We start from the raw sequence: 13,131 nt of genomic DNA on the forward strand, positions 1-13,131 counted from the left end.
AGAAACTCCCAGCTGATGATCAACTGTGAAACTCTAAACAGCCTGTATGTACATGCTAATAGCTTTCTCTATCTTTCTAGATACAGATATAGCATTGTTTAATGCTGACAAATCATCACAGTTGTGGTGGTCATGTCCGTTCTACGTTTCACCTGGTAATCAGTATAGTGATATCTAGACAGTGAGTCCTATCTAGATACCTTTATGTCTATGTTGAGAGAGAGCATGGTTAAGGTCTGGACCAGAACGATGTTGTTGTGGAGGATCTGTTCCAGGCTGGTGGTTCTGGTGTACATCCTCCTGAAATGGCTGTTGATCTGATGACGGCACAGGCACAGCAGAGGAGTTCGAAGAAACTGGAGTTCTCAATGGCTTTTGGCTTATTGTTGAAAAACATTCAGATAACTCATAACTGACTAATTTACTGAATCCTGTTACTCCTTCAGGGAAATTCTCTTTTCACTCTTAAAGGGTCTGTCGAATGAAGATGAGGCCATTACTACATCCTCCACGGACCCATTCTCCCTGGAGGTGCACTGCAGGAGGTCCAGTAGGGCAGCCATGATGGCTTCAAATGGTAAACTAAATTAAATTCAGGTCCTGAAGAATGATCTTCCTACTCACTCCTTATGTTATCCTTTGTCTTATTAGCAGGTCCTTCCCATAACTTTTTTCAGTTGCTTTTACGCATATAAACAATCAGATAGAGTTGTTCTACTCTCCCAGAGTTTTTTCTTGCTGAAGCAAGTTACCAACATTAGTATTATGTCTTAAGAAGTACAGAAACAATCCCCAGATTTTATCAAAAACACTTTGTTTACGTCTAACAATATACATTATCTTTTCCATTGACATGTTTGAAGCCATTTCTTTAACCCACATACCAATTCTTGGTCCATCAACATTTTTCCAATTAAGAGCAATTACACGTTTTGCTTGTAATATACACATATCTATAAATCTGAACTCATTGCTATGTAAATGTGGGATGGTAGGATATAAACCAAGAATAAAAAGCTTTGGACTCAATGGTAATTTCTTTGACAAAATTTGATCAATCATATCAACAACATCTTGCCAGAAGGTTTTCACTTCCACACATTCCCATATACAGTGAAACAGCGTCCCCCTTGCCTCACTACACTTAATACAGGTATCAGGAATATTGTCATTAAACTTGTGCAATTTAACAGGTGTTATATAGTATGTACGCATCAGCCATTTATACTGTAGAAGTTTTAGGTTGCTGCTAACTGTCTGTCTCTGGGCCTCTTTACATGCCTCACTCCATTCTTCTAAAGATATTTCCTCCTCTATATCTCCCTACCATAATCTCAGTTTTGTCTCTGACGATTCATCAGATCCAGGTACAAATAAGTCATACATAGTTGAAATTAAACCTTTATCATAACAGTGTTTTGTGACTGTAACTTCTAATATAGAAATGGGAGGAATGTCTAATGAATGGCTTTGACAGGATGATATAAAACTCCTTAGCTGAAGATATTTGAAAAAAATATTCTTTGGAATGTCATACTAGGTAGATATTTCCTCAAAGGACATGAATACTTCATCCTCCTCCCTGTACATGTCTTGCACTTTCCTTAACCCCTTTTCAGCCCATAATTTAAATCCCCTATCATTTTGCCCTGGTTTGAAATTGGCATTACCCCAAATAGGACTAAAGCATGACCGGGACATATCTATATTCAAATACTTACAAGCATCGAACCAAACATCAATCATATTCAATATTATAGGGTTGTCTGTATTTTTCTTCAGATATTTATGGTCTGCTGAATACAAATACAGGTGCAATGGTAAGCCCGGTTTAACAGAGCAAGCTTCCAGATCAATCCAAGCTGGGGGACTTCCAGATGAGAAGTAAAACATAATCGAGCTTAATTGTGCTGCCCAGTAATACCATTGGATATTTGAACATTTCAGGCCTCCTCAATCATATGATTTGGGCTCTTAGTCAAGGTTTGGGATTATACGCAGATGTTTTGAGTTTGACCCTGGTTTAAATGTCATGGCCCAAGTCAAGTTCAAGCATCACAGTCAGACCCATGCAGAGTCACTCACTCACGCACACATACACTCACACACAGAGTAAGTGGCTTTTAATGCTATGAGAGGCTCCTCAAATATTTCTGGGGGCTAAGTGCTTCCTCAACACATCAATCAAAGTGACACTTATGGGAATTTATCACCTACCCTCAGTGAGCCCTGGCAAAATGGAGAGTATATACAATGATGACAGAAACACACACACAAACCACAAACTAACCAGATAAGGGCAGTAAGCAGCCACCAGAGCTGCTAGCACGAGTCCATCTGTCAGGTCCAGATCAAAGTTCACTATCCAGCGGGCTGAAGGGACCTCACCTGGATAAGGACGTGAAACACACGCTGAGTGAGGTATAGCCCAAGTATTATAAACTAAACCAAATCAGTACAAGATCATTATCTGGCAGGGATACATTTTAATAGTATCAAACAGAATATTAAAGGGTATACTTGATAGGGTGAAAAATTCAGAACCTTTAAATGATTGAATAATTTTTTGCCAACGAGAAAGAGAAATTTGTTGCGCAAGTCACTGGAAAGGGTCTGGCAAATCTCTCACCATTCTCTCATGATGTCATATGATTTCTTTTAAATCTGGTACAAGTATTGGCCCAAGCACTGGCATACAATGATTTAAATTCAGACAAACTCTACTATGTATGTATGTAGGTGTGTCTGTGTCTGTTTATGTGTGTGTGTGTGTGTGTGTGTGTGTGTGTGTGTGTGTGCGCGCACACATCCCACCTGTACCCCACACAGTGTTCCTCATGCTCTGGTAGTGTGTGTTAAGCCAGGAGAGCAGGTGGAGTTCCCACTCAGAGTAGATGTTGCTGGACAGCGGCTCGGAGCTGATGGGAAGGCTCTGATCCACAACCTTGTGCCCCCAGGTCGCACTCACAGCACTGACTCCCAGCACACGACGCAATACCAACACCTGCAGACACATTTTTGATTCCCCTATTTAACCATCAAGGTTCACTAGGCACATGTTTGAAACAAACCTTTATTTTGTATTTACAGGTGTATATATATATATATATATAGCCACATGGTAGAACCATCCCAGTACAACCACAGTCCAACCATTGTTAGCCACTGGACAACTACACCAGAGCAACTGTTGGTGCTGTGTTTCTGAAGACAAGAGGCGAACATTTTGGTTAAACCTTTAAAACTTTGATTTTATTTTGGTACACACGTACTGAATTTCCCCTCGGGGATGAGTAAAGTATTCTAATTCTGATAAATTCACACCCCCCCACCCTTTTCTCCCCAATTGTACCTGGCCAATCACCCCTCTCTCTGAGCCGTCCCGGTCACTGCTCCACCCACTCTGCTGATCTGGGGAGGGCTGCAGACTACCACATGCCTCCTCCGATATATGTGGAGTCGCCAGCTGCTTCTTTTAATCTGACACCAGGGGAATGTAGCACATGGGAGGATCACACTATTCCCCCCAGTTCCCCCTTCCCCCTGAATAGACGCCCTGACTGACCAGAGGAGGCACTAGTGCAGCGACCAGAACACATACCTACATCCAGCTTCCCACCCGCAGACATGGCCAGTTGTGTCTGTAAAGACAACCAACCAAGCCGGAGGTAACACGGGGATTCGAAGGGGCGTTCCCCATGTTGGTAAGCAATGGAATAGATCGCTACACTACCCAGATGCCCATACAGTATAAATTCTTACTTGTAAACAGAGGTAGAAAAAGAGAAAGAAAGATAGAAAAGTAACAAAGACAGGGAATGGCAGCGCTAATCAGACTACACGAATTCAGCATGATTTTGACATGATTTTGTCGTCGCTGACAAATTTCCAGCGCCGAGCCTGGATATGAACTTCGGAAAGGACGAACAGGTGTCTTTACCTTGTGTAGTGTGACATAACTGAAAAACAGCGATGTGGCATCTGGGACACCCCATGACACATGAAAAGTCTAGCATGTCAGAATGTTTTGTATTTTCCTGCCTAGTCTGACATCTCCTGCGACATATTCCTTGAAGTTGATCAAGAAGATGACAGTGTGCTCTCTGGTGCATATATGTAAACATGGCAAAGAGAAAGAGGGATGCTGCTGTTGCTCCTGTCAGGTGGAACAACAAAACCGAGGAAAGGTTCGTTGAGCAGTGGCAACAATACCCCTGCCTTTTTGACGTTTCCTTGAGGGAGTAGCATGACAACCTCAAAAAAGATAAATGTTGGTGAGAAATAGTGGAGGAATGTCAGCAACCTGGTGAGTAGCTGGTTAAGCTATGCTACGTTATCATTCCCCAGTAGCATTAGCCACAACAGCGTCCACAATGTTTTTTTCCCTCTCTTTTCTTTTTCTTTTCGGAATACAAGACTGTCAGCATAAAATGTAAAGCTTCTGTAGCCATAATTGACAATTTCTTGACCCTCCTCCCCGACAAGCTATGAACTCACATAAGATTGTGAAACGCAGCATAGGATGATTGGTCAGGGTCATACCTGTAGTGTCGCCAGTCTCCCAGCCAAGACAAGAATTTATGGCACGATGATTGCCTAATCTGACATGGTGACCATCATGAAAGTCAAAAATATAGTGTAGTCTGATCCTGGAATAATCGATAGATGAACGCTAAAGAGCTAAATCATACTACAAGATATATCAGGCCTGATTTTTCAACAGAAGGGAGCAAACAAATGTTTTGAAAATGTGAACTTGCATATGACACTACTAGAGAGATGCCAGTCTGTGTGTGTCTGTGTCTGTGTGTGTGGGTAAAGATATCTTCACCTTGTATATTTGCAGTAGCACATCTGTCCAAGATCGTTCACTCATGGATTCATAGTCAACTTTGCTGTAGTCCATGCCAATCCCTTGCTCTGTGACCTAAGAACGAACACACACACGCACGCACGCGCGCACGCACACACACACACACATGCACGCACGCACACATGGCAAATGCAGAAATTTGTATGCAAGTATGATCATGGATTGTGCAAGTGTAAATGTAAGTTAAAAAGAGACAGATAATAATAATAAACTTTATTTATATCGCACATATATGTTTCTGTATGGCGGAGGGAGAGTTTGTTTGAGTTTGGGAGAGAGCAGTATGTCTGAGTACCTGTACAGAGCACCAATGGCTGAACTCCTGTGCATCTAATAGATACTCTGGTCTGATGTGAGACAAACTGGCTCCCTGGACCCTAAACACAGAATTAGGAGGAACAGAATCACTGCTATCATGTCAAAACCTTGTGTTTCCAAAGTGTAGTCAAGAGTGAAAAACAACAGCTAGAAACCTGGAAGCAGTATTTATCTTTAAGTACCTTACCTTAGGAAGGCAAGCATGGCCTGGTATTGTTCGAGCAGCTGGTTGGTGCGCCGGTCTATGTGCTTGGAGAAAGACTGGCAGCAAGGAATACCAGGAAGCTGTGTGCCAGTCAAGTGATGAAGCATGTCTACCACTGACCTATGGACAAAAATACACTGTTTTTATGTGCACAGCGATAAACAAATCATGCAAATACAAAACAGCAAAAGTGACAATTCAGTTCACTTTAAACAATGACACACACATTTTGCATATGACAATTTCTGCTGAAATTAGAGGTCCCTGTGCAGTGGTGAGCATATGCAGAAGGAACAAGCTTGCAGGGGTTCTGTTCGCTTCCAGTCACATCATTTTTGTATGATTATTATTATTAGCTTGTCATAATTTTTACATATTGTCAACCTCAAGGTCGGCAGACCATGAGATGGAATGAAACTTTCAAATGCAAAGAAGCACAAATAAACCAAGTTTAGCTAGTTGGGATGTATTCCCCAAACATTCACATGTGCTGTGTGGATCTATCCTATTCGAATCCTCACTGGCACTGGGGCCCAACGTGGTGCCGAGGAAAGGGGCTCAACCTCTACATGTCTATCAAGGAGCTCTTAGGTGCTAAAATACGCCATGCATATTCAGACCTAGAGTCTTTATTCTGGCTGACACGGTAACTCCGCCCACTAGAATCCTCCGTCTGAATCTTTGACACGACCCTGGAACAACACAATGAGGGCAGAAAGGGAAAGAAGGGATGTAAAAGAGAGAAGAGTGATGGATGACTAGCATAGGTTATGGCATGGGCAAGAAAAAAGTACAAATCATGAGGTAAGGCTTTATTTCAGCTTGATGACAGGTGACCATTATGGACATTTATTGTGCTTGGCAGTACTTTGTTTTTCAAGCAAATTTTAAACAAATGCATTGCTTTGGAAATGGGATATTTTAGACTAACGACAGATGCAGGGACCAAAACCTTGCCGGTCAGACAATATAACTATTCATATTTCCCTCTCCTATGCAGATTGAGCTTGCACTGCAAAATTTACTCGCCCACCAGTTAAGATACAGAGCAACAACTGAAAAGTTGATAGTTAATCTAGACTTTTTGTCAACAGGCCCCCATAATCCTGACAAGTTCTAAAAGAGCTCCAGAGATTAGCTACTATCACTTGGGTTTACCTTCTGACTGTGTGCGGCACTGAGATGGGATGTGGTCCATTTGGCCAGCCAAAGAAGGTGAACCACCTCTGGGCAGCCAATGAAACATTTTGATAGTAAAGCCCCTCCTCCAACTCAGCAGCAGGAATTATTGGGATACCCTGGTTGGGCAGAAGGTCTTTGTCAGGACACATCCCCTTATTGCCACTGGCACGGCCGCTTTCACACTCAATGTTACTGTCTGGAAAGGAGTCTGAAGTGACAGAGAGACACACATGAATACATAGTAATGTAGATAGAGACAGAAATACACACCTATGAAGACACAAATATGAAAATGCACACACACAAATATGCCAAGACAGACTCCACATGTATTGGAGGAGGCATGTGGTAGCCTGCAGCCCTCCTTGGCTCGGCAGAGGAGGTGGAGCAGCGACCAGGATGGCTCGGAAGAGTGGGGTAATTGGCCAAGTACCATTGGGAAGAAAAAGGGAGGGGGGGAATTGCCAAGACAAAGAGTACACACACCCAAACACAAACACACACTTAACTGACCAGAGGCAGAGTTCTTGCTTAGGGATGTGAGGTGAACAAAGGAAGAGGAGGAAGAAGAGGTGAGGCCAGAAACAGGACTTGGTGAGTGACAGCATTGAAGGACCGCCTCCACGGTTGTCTGCATTCGTCCAGACTGGCCACTTTGTGCCCCTGAATGACAGACATCCACATGAGCTTGTAAAATACAAACTGGGAAGAAAACTGGCAAATAAGTGATTTTACAAGTAGTCTTGTTTGGATGATGTGTGCCATATGTTGTCTTATTCTAAACACGTGTGACCAAGGCTTTTGTGAGATTGGGATTACCAAGATGTGCTTAAGAGTCTAACCTTATCATTGAACTTTCAAACACCATATTAGCTCTTAGGAAAAATAAGTATAATCATGCAAAAATCGTCAGTTTTTTTCCTTTTTTTAACTCACAGATTAATTCATAACACTGTAGTAAAGGGGCCACCTTGACTTCTAGCCAATTTTAGTCAAAACTTTTTTACTTGGAGCTGACACTGCAAAAGCATGCCGCAGAAGCAGAGAGAGACAGTATCTGTGCATGGTTTAGAGGATGCTGTTATTCATTGTTAGTACCATAGAGCATAATGAGCTGGAACTGGTGCTCACGTCCAATTTGCACCAGCTGTTTATAAAAGCAACCATCAACTTTAATCACCCAAACCAATTGTTTGGTCACCTCTTCTGCCTATGCACAGGTGTGTGTGTGTGTGTGTGTGTACATGTTTCGCTATCCTTGTGCTGACCAAATGTGCACACAAGGATAGCAAAACCTGACAGGACGTACTTTGTGCGGACCTTTCAGAGGTCCACACAAGGAAAAAGGTCTATTTTAGGGTTAGGAGTTGGTTTTAGGGTTCCGGTTAGAATTAGGGTTAGCTTAAGGTTAGGGTTAGGCATGTAGTTTGCGTGGGTAAGGTTAGGGTTAAGGGCTAGGAAATGAATGTAGTCAATGAGGGGTCTGCATAAGGATAGTGAAATACGACTGTGTGTGTGCGTGCGCGCGCGCATGTGAGTGTTTTGCATTACAATTCTTGAGGACTATCTGCTGATTGGACTGGTGCAGAGCCATGTAGGGCCAGACGGTCAACAAACAGTTTTCCGCCGCAGCACACACCTCCACCTGAAACCTTAAAGGCAGAAAAAGAGAGAGAGAGAGAGAGAGAGAGAGAGAGAGAGAGAGAGAGAGAGAGAGAGAGAGAGAGAGAGAGAGAGAGAGAGAGAGAGAGAGAAAGAGAGAGAGAGATGAGTGGCAGATGGAGAATGTTATGACTGCATAAACAATGTGTACAGATCAAATTCAGCATAAATGCACAATCATGCCGTGTTGGTACCTAATAAAAATGTAACTAAAATTATAATGTGCTAAGGATGTAACAGCACATGACTGAAACTTGGACTTGCAGGTTTTTGTGAAAAAATGGCTACCAGAAGCTGTGGCTAGTACCTGCCCCACTCAAGTGCTTGATACTTGAGCAAGGCACTCTTTTCTTAATTAGGTAAAAACTACAGTATGAGGCAAGTTTCAGACAAGGACAAATAAATCAACATATAGATCTAATTACTATAAAAACATTACATTACATTATCATGATTACTGTGAGATGCTGGGGCACGCCACCTGACCATACAGATGATTCCACCTACATGTATTTTGTTTAGCTTCAGCAACATTAGGACTCTTTATAACTACAAGCGGGTCCTGAGAAAAAAACTTCCAACGTTTTGTACTAAAATTATGTACATGTGCTATGTTGTCACACTCTTGAGGGTAAGTTATGGTTCAGAGAAATTTTAATGAAATATTAACGTGGTATGATATAATTAAAATACTTTCTTTATAGATTAATTCAAAGAGTGTTATATTGAAATAAGGACAAATAAATTCAAGCTGAACATTGCCTCATCTTGTTTTGCTGTAAAGAAGAGGATAGTGCAGGAAACTGGTAGAGTTGAAAAATTACAGACACAAAGAAAGAAAAGGGTAGACAAAGAAAGGTAGAGAGGAAGGTGATGAATGAATAGATGATTAGTGGAAGAGAGGAGAAAAAAAGAGAGGAGGAATAAAGAGTAGAGAGAGGGTTGTGGTAGGTCATTAAGAGGTAACCTGTTGTGGAGGTGGTCGATGAAGGTGATGGTTGAACGCAGAGACACAGGGACGACCGAGCAGAAGGACACAGTGCAGCTAAGAGAGGCTGAGCTGGACTTAAGTGGGTGGTCCTGGCACCAAGTTCTATTTGAATGGTTCTAGAGGTGGAGACGGAGGTGACAAATTCTGTGTCAGTGAGAGCCCGGTAGTCAGTTACACTTGTTGTTCCAGTGCCACTTGCTTCACCCAATCTCGCCAGGGCGCATTGATGTGCAGGTGTGTACACACCCAAAAAAAAAAAAGAACTGAATTGCTGAAGTTACTGTCAGAGCCACAGAACTAGATCTAGAGACACAGAGAGGTGATGCAAAGATTGTGAGTCAAATTCACATGGAGGCTTTCAATGGTATGAGCCATGGCCTGTTCACCCACCTGGATTCCTGCAGGAGTGGTATCATTTTGAACAATGAGTTGTATTTGCTTTTTTCATTGTGCACCACCAAATGAACAGTAACAGGGTTGGTTCATAAGTAGAAGTCAACTATAAAAGTGGTAAAGTATTGCTTTTTCATACTTACTTTGACTCTTGTCGCTATCCTCAGAAGAAATGCTTAGAAAAACTTTTATTAGCAATGCAGGAATTCCAATGAGCAAGGGCAACTCCATTCTTTTTTTTTTCTTGGAATTTCCCCCCCTTTTCTCCCCAATTGTATCCGGCCAATTACCCCACTCTTCCAAGCTGTCCCGGTTGCTGCTCCACCCCCTCTGCCAATCCGGGGAGGGCTGCAGACTACCATATGCCTCCTCCGATACATGTGGAGTCACCGGCCGCTTCTTTTCACCTGACAGTGAGGAGTTTTGCCAGGGGGATGTAGCACGTGGGAGGATCACGCTATTCCCCCCAGTTCCCTCTCCCCCATGAACAGGCACCCCAACCGACCAGAGGAGATGCTAGTGCAGCGACCAGGACACATACCCACATGGCTTCCCACCAGCCAATTGTGTCTGTAGTGACGTATAACCAAGCCGGAGGTAACACAGGGATTTGAACCAGCGATCCCTGTGTTGGTAGGCAACGGAATAGACTGGTATGCTACTTGGACGCCTTGGGTAATTCTATTCTGTAATTATTAGCAAACATTATAAACGCTGAATGCGAATTCAAAAGAGTGAATCACTATATTCAAGGGAACAGTTCAGAGGGCCTTCTGAACCGTTTGCATTTGGACCATGTGAAACCGTGTGGCACCATGTGGCACAAAATTCACACTTTTTAACGAAGACATTCTGGTGTCAGAGCTAGGCTGTACCTGCTCCTGAGCCTCAGGTGAGTTACGGTAACCTTCTGGAGCAGGAATGGTGTTCCCCTGGGGAAAGATGACAGACAGGGGCTCTATCCTCCTCCCATCCTCCAGCTCCACCTCACCCACCTCAGCCAATATGCTGGTCCCACTGAGACAGAGAGAGAGAGACAGAGAGAGAAATTATTAGATAATGAATTAGTGGGTCATCTTTCAGGATAATAATCAAACACTGTTAGACAAGTGAAATTGTGGTGTGCATACAGTCAGACAATGAGACAAAATTGACATACAATGAAAATTCAATCTTGCTAATTTTCTTGATTGGCATGAGGGCCCTTTCTTAAACAGCATTATCTATAAGGAGATGATCCTGGAAAGGACCAAGAAACAAACCCAGGTCTCAAGTATCTTCATAAGTTTCAGTTGGTCCAGAATTCAGCTGCCCGTATCATTACCAGAACTCCTTCCATATATCATATCACTGCTGTTCTTCAGCAACTCCCATTGGCTCCCTGTTAAATACCGTATTGACTTCAAGATCCTGCTTCTCACCTTTAAGGCCCTTAATAGCCTAGCTCCTTCGTATCGTTCTGAACTCCATCATATCCACACGCCCTTGCTCACTCTCAGATCCTCTTCTGCTCTCCAACTCACTACATGATCGGCCCGCTTGACTACCATGGGGTCTAGAGCCTTAAGTCATTCTGCCCCCCCGGTCTATGGAACTCTCTCCGACAAGACATTGACTCTCGTTCAACCTTCAAATCCCATCTCAAAATGTACCTTTTCAAACTGGCATATTCAGTCTGATCCACACTTCATTGAGTTTTGTGCAGATGAAGATTTTATATTTATCTGTTGTATTAAATTTTTATTGTCTGTCCTGCTCTGTTTTGATTTTATGCAGTCTGATACAGTGCTGCTTGTTTTTTAACTGTGTTCTGTAAGGTGTCCTTGAGTGCTGTGAAATTTTATTATTACTATTACTAAAATGAGAATTCCCAACTCTACACACCCCAAAACAAACAACAGTCCATAGAAAATGCTGTTGTGCTGCCACAAAGGTGTGTGTGTGTGTGTGTGTGTGTGTGTGTGTGTGTGTGTGTGTGTGTGTGTGTGTGTGTGTGAACCTGGGATATGCTGAGGCCCACAAGGTGACAGCAGCTGTGGCAGTAGCTCCCAGGGGTAACGGGGTGAGGAGGACCCGGGGAGGGATGAGGGTGATGGTGGGGAGGTGAAGCACGATGGTGATGCACAGTTCTCTGTACGGGTGGTGTCGCTCCTCCTCTTTTTCCTTCTCCTCCCATCCCTCGTTCACAAGGTAAAGAGGGACTGAAAGACGGGTCACTCTACCAGACACTAGGAGGGAAACTCAAACTGTGTCAAGCTCTTCTGACAGCTCAGGTGTTGGGTTGGTGAAATGTGCTTGGTGAGTGTGAGAGAGAAAGAGTCTTTATCCTTCATATTATGAAAATATGAGTTCATAATGTGAGGGCATCACAGCAAGGATGGGCAGGTTTTCTGACATGTATTCAAAGTAAATATTTGAAATACAAAATAAATTTGATGGTGTAGGAAAAAAATCTCCCTGTAATTTGCATCAAAATACTCAGCTCTGTATTCTGGCAATTTCAAAATATTGAAAATAATTTTCCCAACAATTCTCACTCATTTCCAGTTCCCCACTCATTCTCTGCATTCCATTTGCAGCTCAGGTTACGCAATGTGGGAGGAGTATGAACTAGTGTTTCAATCCAGAAACACTTGGCCTCATTCATAAATCATTCATTTGTATAAATTTGTGCTTACACACCCATGGGAGGTGGCATGGTGGCGCAGTGGTTAGCGCAGTCGCATAACAGCAAGAAGGTCCTGGGTTCGAGCCCCCAGTGTAGTCCAACCTTGGGGGTCATCCCGTGTTGCCCTCTGTGTGGCGTTGGCATGTTTTCTCCGCGTCTATGTGGGTTTCCTCCGGGTGCTCCGGTTTCCTCCCACAGTCCAAAGACATGTAGGTCAGGTGAATCGGCCATACTAAATTGTCCCTAGGTGTGAATGTGAGTGTGTGTGTGGGCCCAATGACTGCTGGCATAGGTTCCAGCATCCCTGCGACCCTGAGAGCAGGAGGGGCGGTTTGGATAATTGATGGATGGAAGGAAGGACACCCATGGGATTTTTTAGCCCTGAAATTTGTCTCAGAGACCAGTGCAGAACCTGGGTAACCCTTGAATTTAGACACCAATTGGCTAACACTGATGTCTTTGCAAGCCTGGCTGATTGCTCATTGCAAGAGGTAGACAATAGATGTTAGGGGTCAGGACTTACAAATAACCATCAGGCTTTGCTACTGACTGTCAGAAAAACTTGAGAGCTAAAAAATTCCATGGGTGTGTAAGAACAAACTTGTACATATGAACGATTGACAAATGAGGCCCAATGTTTTTATTCTTAGCTTCATTACGTTTAAATCACTCCACACACACTTCAGTACTCTGGGTTTCAAATCTTACCTATTTTCAAAAACCTAACTTTATCTAGGTAGTGTTTAGGGCAACAGATGTGTGTTTCAGGCCCCATAGAATATTTGGTCTTCTATGTTCAGGCATAGGTCATGTTTATCACATGCCTTATATATATGCTT

The 13,131-nt window shown here is 43.0% G+C and overlaps 1 protein-coding gene across 1 annotated transcript in view; it reads right to left on the minus strand.

Annotated features, from left to right (window-relative positions):
• LOC130131755 (cilia and flagella-associated protein 47-like) overlaps window positions 1-13,131 on the minus strand; it is a 53,337-nt gene that overhangs the window by 11,951 nt on the left and 28,255 nt on the right. The window contains exons 26-38 of the mRNA XM_056301552.1: window positions 11,624-11,852; window positions 10,532-10,641; window positions 9,208-9,295; window positions 8,125-8,230; window positions 7,092-7,209; window positions 6,555-6,786; window positions 6,017-6,088; window positions 5,379-5,516; window positions 5,169-5,250; window positions 4,832-4,927; window positions 2,815-3,004; window positions 2,291-2,388; window positions 201-317 (exon numbers count right to left, since the gene is read on the minus strand). Coding sequence (XP_056157527.1) covers window positions 201-317; window positions 2,291-2,388; window positions 2,815-3,004; window positions 4,832-4,927; window positions 5,169-5,250; window positions 5,379-5,516; window positions 6,017-6,088; window positions 6,555-6,786; window positions 7,092-7,209; window positions 8,125-8,230; window positions 9,208-9,295; window positions 10,532-10,641; window positions 11,624-11,852 — 1,676 coding nt within the window. The remainder of the gene's footprint in view (window positions 1-200; window positions 318-2,290; window positions 2,389-2,814; window positions 3,005-4,831; window positions 4,928-5,168; window positions 5,251-5,378; window positions 5,517-6,016; window positions 6,089-6,554; window positions 6,787-7,091; window positions 7,210-8,124; window positions 8,231-9,207; window positions 9,296-10,531; window positions 10,642-11,623; window positions 11,853-13,131) is intronic.

Source organism: Lampris incognitus, chromosome 21 (genome assembly GCF_029633865.1).
Source record: "Lampris incognitus isolate fLamInc1 chromosome 21, fLamInc1.hap2, whole genome shotgun sequence".
NCBI classification, from domain to species: Eukaryota; Metazoa; Chordata; class Actinopteri; order Lampriformes; family Lampridae; genus Lampris; species Lampris incognitus.